The 15,064-nt window shown below is 38.1% G+C and overlaps 1 protein-coding gene across 4 annotated transcripts in view; it reads right to left on the reverse strand.

The window, feature by feature from the left end:
- The window catches only part of LOC106878652 (TBC1 domain family member 22B), a 107,253-nt gene that overhangs the window by 87,659 nt on the left and 4,530 nt on the right, over positions 1-15,064 (reverse strand). For 2 of the 4 annotated variants that reach the window (XM_014927934.2, XM_014927935.2), the window contains exon 1: positions 8,915-9,739. The exons of 1 other annotated variant lie outside the window; for it this stretch is intronic. In XM_014927934.2, coding sequence (XP_014783420.1) covers positions 8,915-9,081 — 167 coding nt within the window. In that variant the 5' untranslated portion in view covers positions 9,082-9,739. Of the gene's footprint in view, positions 1-8,914; positions 9,740-15,064 lie in introns of those variants that run through there. One more of the 4 variants, XM_014927936.2, reaches the window with a different exon arrangement.

The following is a 15,064-nucleotide window of genomic DNA, read 5'->3' on the forward strand; positions in this document are numbered from 1 at the left end:
ACTTAATCCCTCTGTCTGTCCTTGTTTGTCCCCTCTATGTTTAGCCCCTTGTGGGCAATAAAGAAATAAGAAACTTTTTTCAAAATTCCTATTTTGCTTTCCACACATTAACTTGTGTAGGTTGAATTATGTAAAATGTTAGAGAAAGAAACTTAGCTGTTTCTTGCAACACATACTAATACATACATCTAAAGCAAAATTTTTTCATTGGGCCTTAAAATACTTTTGTGGATCTCTAATTTACTATTATGTGGACCCTGGTTGAAAACCACTGGTCTAGAGTTAGCATTTATAGTTATGGTTAGAGGTTAGGATTTAGAGTTTGGATTAGGATTAGAGTTAGGGTTAAACTGCACGGTAAAGTGTAACTGGCCTGGGAGAACACACACTAAAGTAGAGCAAACCTTAATATGTTGCCCAGTTCAACACCACCATCTGACATCATGGTGGGGGTGGCTTCAGCAGAGTCCACTCTGTCACAAGGACTCTGGTTTGAGAATAGTTTCCCTTCCTCCCTACCACAAGCCTCAGAAGCCTTGTAGTGAGTCAAGAGCACTACCTTCACTCCCTCCACCCCTACCCAATTACCTCAGAGGCTCCCTTGTTGCTCAGTTAGCTGTTTATTTCTCAGAAGTGCTATTCCCAGTTGTCATGGAGATGGTCTCTCTACTAAACAACTTCAAAAAGTAGATAGGCTCAAAGAATTGAAACCATTTCCTAAGAGACAGCAGCAGTAGGTCACCAATTAGCAGAGCTTAGTTTCCTGTACCTCTTGTGTACGTATAGTGAAACATACAGTAACAAATTATATTAATGACTTATACAGGCATGGGAATGGAGGTGCAGTGACATTCATGCCTTTCCCAAATACAAATGATCTAAGAATAGTAGTTATGATTCCTTTTCTCTAAAATACTATATTTGTTGTTGTTGTGGCAGTGGTGTTTGAGGGTAGTGTCAGATTAACCTTGATAGAGAAAATCTATGATTCAAAAGGCATTCCAGCCGTGACCATCTCCTAGTGCAGCTAGAATTACATTAACCATTGTATTGTTTTGAAAGATGAGAGAATGTTTTGAAGGAGATCTAGCTTCAAAAAGTAGGTCAAGCCACCAGTGTTGAAGTGGACACTATAACAGACAAATGGTAAACGTTGCTGATTTTAACCCAGGTCAGCTCTGACCTAGCAAAGATATTACAGCCACAACCAATCAATAGCCAATGATGATTAGATTGTTAATTTTTAAGACAGTGGGGTGCGATTTAAAAGAAATTAGGCTGCTATTTTAACTTATCAAACAACCACAGAGACTCCGTACAATATTTAAGAAGATAGAAAATTTAGCTAATTAAATCAACCCACCCCTTCTGATTTTGTCTGTAATATTTACCCACAGATATATATTAAGGTCAGATGAGGCAGGCAATTTGTACTACAGAGGTAGATGCTTCGACACAATACTACACATAGAGATGCAAAGTGTAGCCAGTGGGGGGGGGGTAGACAGGGGCAGTGGTGTAGACAGGGACAGTGTTTGAGGGTAGTGTCAGATTAACCTTGATAGAGAAAATCTATGATTCAAAAGACATTCCAGCTGTTTTTGCTCGTCATCAGTCTGGAGTAGCATGACCTGATGATAAGCAAAGACTCAGAAACATGTCTCTGGATGCAGGCTTAGCTGGGTGGAGGTGCTTGTCTCCCCCTTGTAAACATAAGGACACAAGAAATGTGTCAAGGCTGACAGGAAGTGGTGCAGCTTCTTAGGTCTAACCAACAGTAATATCATTCCCTTCAAGGGACTGTCACATTAAGTTGACAGCATACAACTACTTCATCGTATTACTACTGCATAAATCTCTCTGAGAGATTTTGAAATGTATTATTCCTAAATCACTTTATATATATTCTTCACTCACATCATTCTGGCTTGACTACACACTGGTCACTAATCCTACCTGCTCCTGAGTGTGATATCAAATTCTATCTGACCAACAGATGTCCAAAGTCATACATTAGACTAATGTTTTAATAAAACCTAAAATGTAGCATTGCTAAACTGTAGCCATTATATATATAGAGAGAGGGGGGGAGGGGGAGGGAGGGAGAGAGAGAGAGGGAGAGAGAGAGAGAGAGAGAGAGAGAGAGAGAGAGATTTCTTATTAATTTTATGTCAGCATTTTTCCTCAGTAATACTGTAATTAATTATAATTTCCCAACAGGCTGGCTCACTGCATTTATGGAGAAAAAGCTGATGACCAGAGCAACTCAGGTGAAATAAATACTTCAATAGATTTGTTCAAATGCACCAGTTTGTTTTCTTTTCTCTTCAATTTACAACTTTAATTAATCAATGAATGGTATACAAATACATCTATATCTATCTATTCACAGACAGACTGACAGATACATGTGTTTGTGTTGATGGGTGCAGGTATGGCTGTGTGGTAAGCAGGTTGCTTCCCAACCACTTGGTTTCGGTTCAGCTGCCACTACATTGCACACAGGGCAAATGTCTTTTACTATAGCCCCAAATCAAAGACTTGTGAGTAGATTTGATACACAGAAACTGAAAGAAGCCCATCAGATGTGTACATCACTACTGTTTATATTAATTTATATATATATATATATATATATATATATATATATATATATATATATATATATATATATGTTGGTGCCACATAAAAAGCAAATGTGCTGGTGCCATGTAAAAAGGACCGAGTACACTCTTTGACATGGCTGGCATTAGGAAAGGCATCCAGCTGTAGAAACCATGCCAGAACAGACAATTGGAGCCTGGTGCAGCTCTCTGGTTTGCCAGCTCCTGTCAAACTTCCCAATTTTCCAGCATGGAAAATGATGATTATATGTGTGTGTGAGTGTATGTATATATGTATACACATTACACACACACACATCTCAGAAGGAACCGGTTAACCCTAGTGTATGGTAGCATAAACTTGCCCACAGCACCCTGCAACAAACTAGAACTTGTAACCACATAGTTGTGAAGCAAACTTCTTAACCACCTAGTCATGATTGTACTTATACCTGTTGCTAGTTTAATGAGAAGAAACTTGTACTAAAAAACAAAAATAATAAAATAAAAGGAAAAAAAAATAACCAAAGAAGATGTGAATTCCAGAAGCTGCAGCAAAAGCAACCTAATTAGCAGAGTAACAATTCTAAATAAAAACTGGCAGGCAATAAGCAATCCTGGTACCAGTGAAATGATAGGGTACACCCACTCCACACTGGATGTGGATGGCAATAGGAAAGACATCCACTTGTTAAAAACCAGACCAAATAACAAATTGTACCCAACAAAGAAGATGAATGGGTGTTCGATGTTATTGAGTAAGTTAATAACTGACTACAACAAGTGTTAGGAGAGACTTGTGTAACACATGCCAGCATGGGGAAACCTGACATGATGATGATGATGAATCTAGATCAGTTTTTCCCAACCATTTATTACCTTTGCACTTCTTTGATTTCTGTTTTACTGAGATGGACCCTTATTGTCATTCAATGTTTAAGAAATATTATATGCTTATAATCAACCCTTTAGCATTTAAACCAGCCATATCCAGCCCAGTATTATATTTGCTTTATGTTCAACCCAGCTAGATCTGACTTCTTACACTTAACCTACAATATCATTCTAAAACTATACACTCACATCATCAAAATCTCAAAACTATGTGATAATGCATGATCAATTAAAAAAAAAATGTGAATGAATAAGCAATACATTTGACAGAATAATTTGAATACTAAAGGGTTGAATATTATTAGGAATTGTATCAAAAAATTTAAGGTATTTTGTGTATTGCAGAAACAAAACCAATTAATTGCAGATATATTTTGACAACAAAATCTTATATGGACGCCGGTTGAAAACCACTGATCTAAATAGTTTCTATGACCTACAATCATCCTCTGTGTGTATGTCTATAATTTTCCTTTTTTTCTTTCTTTGTCTGAAATTTCATATTGTGCATTTTTGAAAAATGTGTTTGTGTTGTGTATGGTACAGTACTATGGTGGATATCTCTATGCTTACATACACGTTTCAACAAATAGCATCTGCCAGAGAGACAAGTTAATTCATAAACCATATCGGTTATCAATGGGTGAGACACCTCCTGTCAGAGCAGCTGACATTGGATATGTGTGTGTGTGTGTGTGTGTGTGTGTGTGTGTCAATAAGAGGTGTTGCTCCAGATTAACTCTTACTGAACAGACTTATCATCAAAGGTATTGCCAGCCATAAATATCCCGTCTTTTGTATATCTAGGACTACACTGTCCACAATTCAATATGATAGTGCAATTTAAGGGAGATCTGACAACTACTTCTAACCCAGTTGGCTTGTATATTTGCTTCCTTCACAAGAAAAACACCCGAAATGGAAATGAGTCAAGGAGGAAACCTTTATGTACGCAATCGACCAGCTAAAAATAGCAGCCAAAAAGAAAACCCCTACCGTCATACAAAAAAGGGTTCATTAATTAATATAGTCCCAGAAGGCGATATTTGAGTTTAAAACATCTCTTGCACATTTGTCAATCAAGATGGCGCAATCAGAAGTTAACGGTCCGAATCTAACACGCCGAAAGAATTCAAAGCTAAATACGCAAGTTTGATATACATCACGCTTTGCAATATTTGGACAAAGTGCACCCGGCGGGGGGATAGTCGTGACAGGAATGCTTTTAATCAGAAGAGTGCTCGATCAAGGCAGATTCCGAGCGAAACAACAGCCGGCAGCAGGGCGAATTCTAGGTAAACGTAACGCAAAATATGGCACTTGCTACCTGGTTAATACTTTTCGCTCGAAATTACGAGCGGAGGAGAAAATATATATATTTGATTTTACCCTACAAGGGGTTGTTTTTCATATCTGAAGAGGGATTTAATAAGCGTTTTTGCTAAGAATGAAGCAGAAGCGAAACCGAAATTCCCAGTACTCAGTTTTCGGTAGCAGTACCTGTATTGACAAGGATAATTATGCTGTTCCACAATTTTGCAAACATGAGTTATCTTTCTTTATTTAATTCTACTTCCGTACACAACGATGATGATGATGATGATGGTGGTGACACTAGCCATTCAGTACTTGTAGTAATTAAACAATAAGGACAGCTACAAAAAAGGAAAATAAACATCGCTCGCACACACACACACGTCGTCACAGTCGTCAAATGACAACGTGGAGGTACTTTTATCAGTGGATCAAAGCTGTCAAACCAACCACAGGAGGTGTAAAGGTAACAGGTGTCGCAAAACAATATTAGCAACGTAACGCAGCCGCCGTGGACGGTGGATTGACAGAATCTACTCAAAGAATCAAATAAAATGTCTTTCGGTATTAAGGTAGCGTTGTTTATGTTCTCTGCTGAGTCTAAATTCCTTCAGGGACGACTTTACCGTTCACCTTTCCGCGGAGGGAGGGTAGTCGATAAAATAAATACCTGTCACACACTGGAATCGATATCATTGTCTATTCACTCGTCCCCTAAATTCGAAACCATGTGTCCATGTTAGAAATCAATACAGGCATGACAACAAAATGTTGGTCAGTTAATTGACCACGATGCAATGGCCTTTCGTATCGTCTTCACACACAGACACACCTACATAAGCGTGTCCTCCCACCACACACACTCTTACAAATTTGTTTCCTCATAACTTTGAGAAAAATGGGTATTTGTTAATGAAATTTTCCACAAATATATTTCAGGTGCAGCAGATTCTGATTATACCGTAATTTGTTGTGAAAAATACACTTTGGAGATGGGGGTGGAGCGGAGAGGGTGTTTCTGATAATTCACATGAATCGACTTTGTTTCCACATAACTTTCAGGGGGAAAAAAAGGGGAATTTTATAATGAGATTTCCAACAAATACTTTTCAGGATGTGTAGATTACGATCGCATCAGAATTTAATGTGATAAAACAAAAATTAGTGCATGCCATATAAGAACTATCCATTTTTGTAAAAGTTATGGGAAAACAAAGTGTTTGAGGTGGGGGACACACTTGTGTATGTATGCCTATATATGTAACTTCCTAAATGAGAATGAAGACTGAAAGATGTGAGGAAATGATGTGATTATATAACGTTTTCCAAAACCTTTAGGCCAGGTAAAAATTGCCAAACCTGGCAATCGAAGCTATGTTTTAAGATTGATTATTTTATGAATAAAGTTCAAAATTTGTTGTTAAATTGCCTTTGTAGTTTGTTAAATACATTGTGGTCCATGAACATCCCCACCACTTTCACCCCCAAGCACAGTGCACCTATAACCAACCATATTATCCTACTGTCGACTAGTGCGGTTCCAATTCTTGTTGACCCTGATAGAGCAGATTTAAGATTAAAGGCGTCTCGGTTCTGAGGGTAGTGTGTGGTTTGAGGGAGATTTTGAACTCTTTCTAGTAGAGTGAGTGACTATATAATGGCTTCTTTCTTTGGCTCGTTAAAACCGTCTTTGTTGTTCGGCCGATAGTCAGTCCTGATCAAAAGCGCTCCGGCTGAGACCATCCCATCAGTTGGTATAAAGATAAACTTACTCAGTGTCCCTTTCCTACTTTCAATACAAGTTGGGTGTATGAGTTAAGAGAAGTTTGGCTGCTATTTTTTGTAGGTCGAACTATGACGTAGAAGCTGAGTTTGTTGGGCTCTAGTTATGTGGTTTGTTTAACCCCAAATCTAACCTAAGAGCAAATTTATGATCAAAGGCGCTCCACTTTGACCTTCTCTTGGGCATTATATTTCCAGGACTAAAATATCTAACATGTCCTTTCCTTTTCATGCGTAATTTAAAGGAAACTTAATTGCTATTTCTAGCAGATCAAACGACCGGATAGAGGACTCCCGCATGGGTGGTAGGCGTTTCACTTTGTCCTCTTGGACATTACATTTCCAGGAATCCTTTCCTTTTTTCATATGTAATTTGAGGGAAACTTAATAGCTATTTCTAGCAGATCAAACGACCATGTAGAGGACCCGGCTTTGCGTGGAACGGGCTGTATGTAGAGTCTGAAAATGGAGATTATCAGTGGATAATATATCTAAGCGAGTCGGTCATGACGTGTACAAAAACACGGCAATGTTGACAAAACCATTAGAAAAACATAACACAGCACCACAGTAGCCACTTGGCGTTGGATACTTTCACCCAACAAACCGATCAACAAAAACACCCACGCCCACTCTCCAACGAATTTTCCCCACTGACTTAATAAATGTGGCCTTCATCGCACGGACTACCGCCAATTAAACCGGAACCCGTATAAAATGAAATCCAAAGATAAATAAGACTGTTGATTTTTTTTATACAAAGAAAAAAAATTTAATTAAATAAACAAACACGTAGTTTAAGATGCATCAACAAGCACTGTGCTGTTGTTTTTGTTGAGCCCCTCGGCAGGGTCGACCCTGACTGAGCAGACCCTATATTAAAATTCAGTCCTCCTTGACGTGTCACCATGTTTTTTTAAGACGGTAAGGGGTGATCTGAGAGAAATCTAGCTGCTATTTTTAGCAGATTGAATAAACATTTATAAGCCTTCTTTTTTTCTGTTGTTGCTCAGTTTGTTCCCCCAGATCAATCCAGACCTTATAGTCGAAAGTGTTCCAGCTGGAGGGGAGGGGGGGGTACTTAAAACACCATTGCCCAATGTACCATGTTTCTTTTGTAAAATACTAAGCCAGTCATGGGCAACCTGCGGCCCGCAGGACTTTCTGAATGCCACACCGAACGAAAAACTACTTTGAATTATATTTTAGCGGTGCGGCCCGCCTAATGATAAGTCATGTCTAATACGGCCCGCTTCTCGAAAAAAAGTTGCCCGTGTCTGCACTATGATATGATTTGAGAGACATCTGGCTGTTATTTCTAGCAGATCTTCCGACCACGACCACGATCTCTCTCCCTCCTTCTCGCTGGCTCTACAAATACTGTCATTATTTATTGTTGGTCGATTTTAAGGAATACTTAAGACATTTTTACATATAATAATAATAAAACTGTCAAAAATTGTAAAATACAAGGATGTTAATTAGTTATTTCTATGTTTCTGCTGTTACTTTTACGCGAATTACTGTGAGAGTTTATGAATAAAAATTTCCTAAAGTTTGAACACTGACACATCAAGAACTATTTTAAAATATGGATTTGTTAACCTTCAGATTTCTTTAATAGGCTTGTTATTTGAAATGGGGATTGCTTGGAGGTCTCTCGGTGTGGATACTTACATCAGATTTCTTTATGTATATTCCATATTTCAAATGATTAAGAAAATATGATTCTTTTTCATCATGGGGTGTTTTTGTTTTCATTTTGGTGGAGGGAAGGAACAGTTACTAAACAAAATTCCAGTCAAATATTGGAACCTGATTTTAATATTATTAAATAAAACATCTTAGATGCGAATGGAATTTATAATAGAATAGAATGGAATAAAATATTCAATTGGTTATCGTCAACACGAAGGAATAAACACTTCAAAAACTCAGTAGAGGCATAAAAGAAAGACTTGGAAGAAGAGGTCCAAGTGTTTTACCGTTTCGTCGAGTTTTCTCTTTTTGTTTTTGTTTTTTCTGTTCAGAACCAAAAAAGACCGACAAATCAATTAATTCGAAATCAATTGAAATATTATTTACTATTTCTGCTGTCTGTTCATTAGTCGAACACATATCTATACACACACACGTCTCAAAAGTAGATACCTCTCATTATGTGTACATATCTATACATATACGCGTACATATGTATATACATGTAAACGTTTGTATATACACACACACACATACATATGTATATATACGTATTTATAAATACATGTGTGTGTGTGTGTGTGTATAATATAGAAATATAAACAATACTGTAGCGGACTCACCTTCCAGGCACTGGTGTTATTGTACTTTTTTTCCAAAATCCTTGTTTGTTATTGTAGTTTGTGGTGGCCTTAGGAGAGGCGACAGAAGCTGAATGAAAGACGGGGTGGTTGCCGTTGTTGTTGTCAGCAGTGGCGGTGGGCAAAGTAGTTGGACCATAAGTGGACATAACTAACCGAGAAGGTATCGGGAAAGAGGAGAAGAAGCGGAAAAGGACAATACTCCAAAACTCAAAAAAAACAAAACAGCAGGCATCGAATGGAATATGAAAAACTACTTCAGGTCCTTTTGTAGTTGTTTTGGGTGTTTCGTAGGAAGGGGGGGTCTTTTTTTTTTTTTTTTTTTTTTTTTTTTTTTTTTGGTATCTGGATTTTCCTCACCGAAACGGTGAGATCTGTTGTATATAAACAATAAACAGTACTTGCTAAGGAAGGAAAGAAGAAGAAGAACCAAAACAATTCGATAGAAGCCGAGGAGGAGGAGGCGGTGTCTTTTCGACACCACAACGATAACAAATCGCCCAGGTTTCTGAAATTTGGGCGAGAGTTCACTAGAATAAAGGTAGTATTGCTTTTTCCCCACTGGTTTCGTTGCTTTAAACAACAACTCAGTTATCTAAGCAACTTTCCTGTTAAGCCAATATGTTGTTTTTGTTATTAATGATTGCGTGTTTTGCTGTCAATGAGGATGACGTGCTCGGCTGCCGGAAACCCGTGGAAACTCAAAGATGGCTGATTGTGTTGCGAGTGCGCATGCGTAAACTCTCATGGTGCCAGATCACTTTTTGTTGTTTTTGCTTTTTTTTTTTTCACTTTTTTATCCGGAAAAATGAAGTTACTTTCTTGTTGCGACTTTTCCCAGAATCTTCCGTTTGGTTTATTGTTGTTGTTTAACCACCACAACCACTACTACTAACCTTCCACACTGACTTAACTCTCTTACTGAATTAACCTATGATCAAAGCGCTCCAGCCGTGACCATCCCATGGTTACTAAATCTATCATCAAATTGTCTTTCGAATTTTTGCAAGACGTTATGGTAGGATTTGAAACGATTAGCTGCTCTTTCTAGCAGGTCGGACGCCCATTTTTCAAAATGTTATGGTAGAGTTTGAAAAGATTAGCTGCTCTTTCTAGCAGGTCGGATGCCCATGTATAATAGTTTCTACTATAGGCACCAGGCTTGAAATTTTAGGGAGAGAAGTTAGTCGACCACATTGACACCACCGCTTGACTGGCACCTATTTTATCAACTTCGAAAAGATAAAACGAAAAGTCGACCTCGGCGGAATTTGAACTCAGAATGCTAAGACGGACGGGAAAAGGCTGCGCGGTAACGATTCTGCCGGCTTGCCGCCTTATACACTAACGTACAATACTTTCTGCTATAGGCACAAGGCTTGAATTTTTTTAGAGGGTTTAGTCGACTACATAGACCCCCCAGTGCTTAACTTGATAACTTATTTTATCGATTACGAAAGGATGACGAGCAAAGTCGAGTTCGGCCGGATTTGAACTCAGAACATAAAGACGACCGAAATGCTGCGAAACATTTCGCCTAGAACGATAACGATTCTGCCAGCGCTGTCTTATTCGCCTACGTATAATATAATGCCAAATCAAGAACGCTTCCCTGAATTTTAAAAACATATGGGAATTAATTGCTCAACGCTAGACTTATGAATGATTATTTATTCCATTTCCTCGACTGTTCAAATACTTTATCTTTCTTTTGTTCAAGTCATTGGACTGTGGCCATGCTGGAGCACCCCCTTGAAGGGCATAATGGAACAAATGACACGCCCCACCACCTCCACCAATATTAATTTGTTTAAGCCTGATACTAATTCTCTTTCTACCTAAGCACTATGTTACGTAAACAAACTAACAGTGATTCTCAAGCATTGGTGGTGATGGTGGGACACACATTTATGGAGTGTTCGGGCTAAATTTGACTGTTTTTATGTCTCCTTTCTTCGGACACAGCTTGATGTATTGATAAACAGTCAATGGCGTTAGAGAGCATAAAGATTGAAGTTGTAGTTGAGAAAAATTTAGTTGTAATGGGTGACTGGAAGCCATCTGAATATTGAGAAAGAGTTACTTGTATCATGATGATTCACCCCTAGTAACAAAATGCCGACGTCATGGCTGCTGCTCAATGCTCTGTGAATACTGTAAAGGCTGTAAGATGTGACATGAACAGCTGCAACATAGAGTACAAAGTCATGGCCAGCAGAAAGGCACATAAAAGACATTTTGTACTGCATCCGCACACCACAGTTAATCTAACAACTGCAGAGCAAGGTGATGGAAAATTTGAGGAAGGGACTGTAGGTTTTGATGCGAGAGATTGGTGTTGAAGTTTCCACAATGGAGCTGGCTTTGAAAGAGAACCTTTGCTAAACTTGTACAAGAAGCACAAAGAACAAATTCTGACAGCCAAGGCCAAGGAGAACTATTTTACAAAGGCAAAGAAGCTCCTGAACAAGATGGGGTATCCTGTTGAGTTGGGGATGATCTGATTCTTCTTAGATGAAAAGAACTTCTGCCAGGACCAGTTGCACAACACCAAGAACTACAGGTGGCTTGCCTACAATCCATGTGATGTCCCATGTATTATGAAAACCAAGTTTGCTCAGACCGTGATGGTCTCTGGGTGTTTCTCCAGTGAGAGTGATATCATATTGCCCCTCATCTTTGAACAGAGCCTTAAGCTCAATTTAGATGGCCGTGTGAGGCTGCTGGAATCTGTGATCAAACTGTGGCTGGAGAGGGTTGCTACTGGAAGGCTATATGTCCAGAACCAGGATTTGGCTCCTTGCCATTGTCAGATTATTTCTACAACTTCACCACCACAAATTTCTGGCTTCTTAATTCCAGATTGTAATCCCATAGATTATTATGTGTGGTTTGCAATTTAAAAAGACATCAACAACTCTGCCTGCAACGCCAAAGCTGAGCTCACAGATAAGATCAAGGCAATGTTTGAAGATCTTCCCAGGGACACAATGAAGAATGCATGTGCCAAGGTCATCTTGTGACTGTGATGGAAGTTGAAGGTGGCTACTTTCAACAGACTGTTATCTCCCAGCCATAATTTAATTGATAGTTTTTGAATTTTTTATAATAATTTTATTTTTGGATAAGATATTGCATTTTCTTTTCTTTTTATGCAAAATGTCAAATTTAGCCCAAACACCCTGTATGTATATATATATATATATATATATATCTGTGTGTGTGTATGTATATATATATATAGGGAGAATTCACGAAAAAAGATGAAGACAGGTGGTGTAAACAACAAATGGATGCATTATATATATAACTATATATATACACAAAGTTTCTTTCAGTTTCCCTCAATCAGATGCATTCACAAGGCTTTGGTTGGCCTGGGGCTATAGTAGAAGACACTTGTCCAAAGTGTCACATAGTGGAACTGAACCTAAGACTATATGGTTATGAACCAAGCTTCTTACCACACTGTGTAGTAATGATAATTTTTTCATTAATTGAAAACCTAAAATTATATATTTCTCATTATTTAGTTGTTCAAAACTCTTCTCACCTAGTTAATAAAATAAGGAAATTATAACTATGCTGGCACCACATAATAGCACCCATACCAGAACCATGTAAAAGCACCCATGGTAGTGTCACATAAGAAGCACCCAGTACACCCTGTAAAGTGATTGGTGTTAGGAAGGGCATCCAGCTGTAGAAACCAGGCCAAACCAGACATGGCTCTGGTCAAACCATGCCAGTCTGGAAAACAGACATTAAATAATGATGATGACAACGATTATTATTATTATTATTATTATTATTATTATTATTATTATTATTATTTAATAAATTGTTGTAAAAACACTGTTTCTGGATTTCACGGAGGAATTTTCACTATTCCTTTTCAAGGGTACTAAAATTCTGCTTGCCCAAGTCATCAGCAGCTCTGGGGTGGACCCTGATTGCAATTGAGAGAATTTATATTCTGGCAGGAGACCCAAGTCTAGACTGAGAATGAGATGGTTGGATAATATTCATAGTCTTAGATAGTTGTACTTGGGAACCAGCCAGAAAATCTAATGACAGTTGCTTCTGATAGTACCGACTGGAGAAGGTACCTGAGGATGAATACAGGTAAGTTCACTGCCATCAAGTCACCATGAAGAAAGTTCACTGCGAGAAAAGTTTACTGAGAAAATATATCTATAGTTTCTCAACAGTAATAGTTAAAAACTATTTTATTGAAAAAGAAATGGAGAATCGATGACGGTGAACTTTCCCTGTGGTGAACTGACGACGGTAAACTTACAGGACATGTCTGAGGACTCTACTCTCTCGACGCTCCCAGAAATAGTGGGTGGAATGGATGCTTTTCTGACTACCTTTTATTGTCGTTGTCCATTAACTTTTAATGTTGAATCAGACTCTGCTTTATTAGAATGCTGAACCCTTTCTCAGAAAGTGTTCTTAATACCTAATTTTTGTCTTTTCTTAAACTGGAGCAGTTTGAATCAATAGCAGCAGTATGCATGACATGTTATCCAAAAGTTTGTGGACTGCATGTATTGTTCAACAGAAATGTATATACATTGCTAACCTGCTTACTGAACCAGTCAACTAATGTGGTTCATCTTCACATGTTCAATTAATAAGCGTTTTATAACTGTCGTAAACCAATTCAAAAGAAGGCTTTTATCCAAACTTTGTCCTGATTGCTATTTAATCTGTTGATCATGGCTACACAACGATCAAGACATATTTTTAGGCACTGACAGTATCCATCCATCAACATCATTCAACACTGTACTGCACTTTCGTACTCAATTCAAAATATGAGTTTTAAATTTTTATCTGCTATTTACTCTGATAGAAAAGAATTAATAAGAGAATATTATAGTTCTTACTAATAACATGTTAGAACAGCTCAGTCATTTTTATGATAGCTGACAAATTGAAATAATATGACTGCATCAAATTTTCCATAAAGCCTTGCAAATCTACTTCTAAGACTTTTGTAATTATTTCATCACACTTTTTCTACTTCTAGACTTTTGAAATACTTCGACACTTTTTTTTCTCTGTCTGTTATTCCTGGGAGGGTCATGGGGGTAGAGCCCTTAGGCAACTCCTCTATAGGGTCCTATCAAAAGCAACCATCATTACACTTCCTGGTTGGATTCCCAAGTGTGACCAACTAAGACTGTGGATATTATCCAATCATCTCATTCTTGGTCTACTTCCTGAGTCTCCAACAAGGTGACTCAGTTTGAAGAATCTGTCTTGCAATTCTTTCCTGTGCCATTCTAATCACTTGTCTATAGCACCAGAGCTGTGGCCTCTCAGTGCAGAGAAGTAGCAGCTCCACCTCGAGAGACCTCCTGCTCTCTGAACTACACACCCATTTCAACTGCTTATATTTGCAATCACATTCATTCAGTCATTACCCCACACTCATGACCATAGTTGAGGACCAGGAAAAAATGCCAAATTGAAGAGATAGCAACTTTGGGTTTTTTACCAAACGTTCTTCTCTTCTGAAGATCAACTGCTGGAGCTGGCACATTACTCTTCCAGCACCTGCAATTCTAGCATTCAATTCGCCTTCCTGCTTCCTTTCATTTCAAGTGCTGCAAGGCAGGGTTGGGATTTAGTGGTGCAAAGACCAAAACATTGGCCCTCTCAAGAAAGTCTTCCCAATGCACTCTGCATGTTAATGGAACATCTCTGAGATTAGTGGCAAGTTTTGAGTTTCTCATCATGCTTTTGGCAAACATTATTTGGATCAAACATAGGGTTTTGAGAAGTACAGACATTTTAAGACTGGTTGAATATCTGTCCAAAATGAATGTCTGAGGTGGCCAACGACTAAGAAAATGCCAGAAAATAATGGAAAAGATTGTGAACTCATTCATGAAGATTATAGCAGAACAATCCATCAGATCTCTCCTACAATTAGAATCAATTATGGAGTAACCAAAGACATACAGAAAACTTGAGCATGTACTGCATTACTATGAAGGACACACAAGACAGTAGGGATGATAGATGTGGATGGCTTTTGGAAGAGAGCATTAAGGATACTTTGAGATGATGATAATGATAACATATATATATATATATATATTTATATATATATATATA

The sequence above is a fragment of the Octopus bimaculoides genome, chromosome 24 (assembly GCF_001194135.2).
Source record: "Octopus bimaculoides isolate UCB-OBI-ISO-001 chromosome 24, ASM119413v2, whole genome shotgun sequence".
Lineage (NCBI taxonomy): Eukaryota > Metazoa > Mollusca > Cephalopoda > Octopoda > Octopodidae > Octopus > Octopus bimaculoides.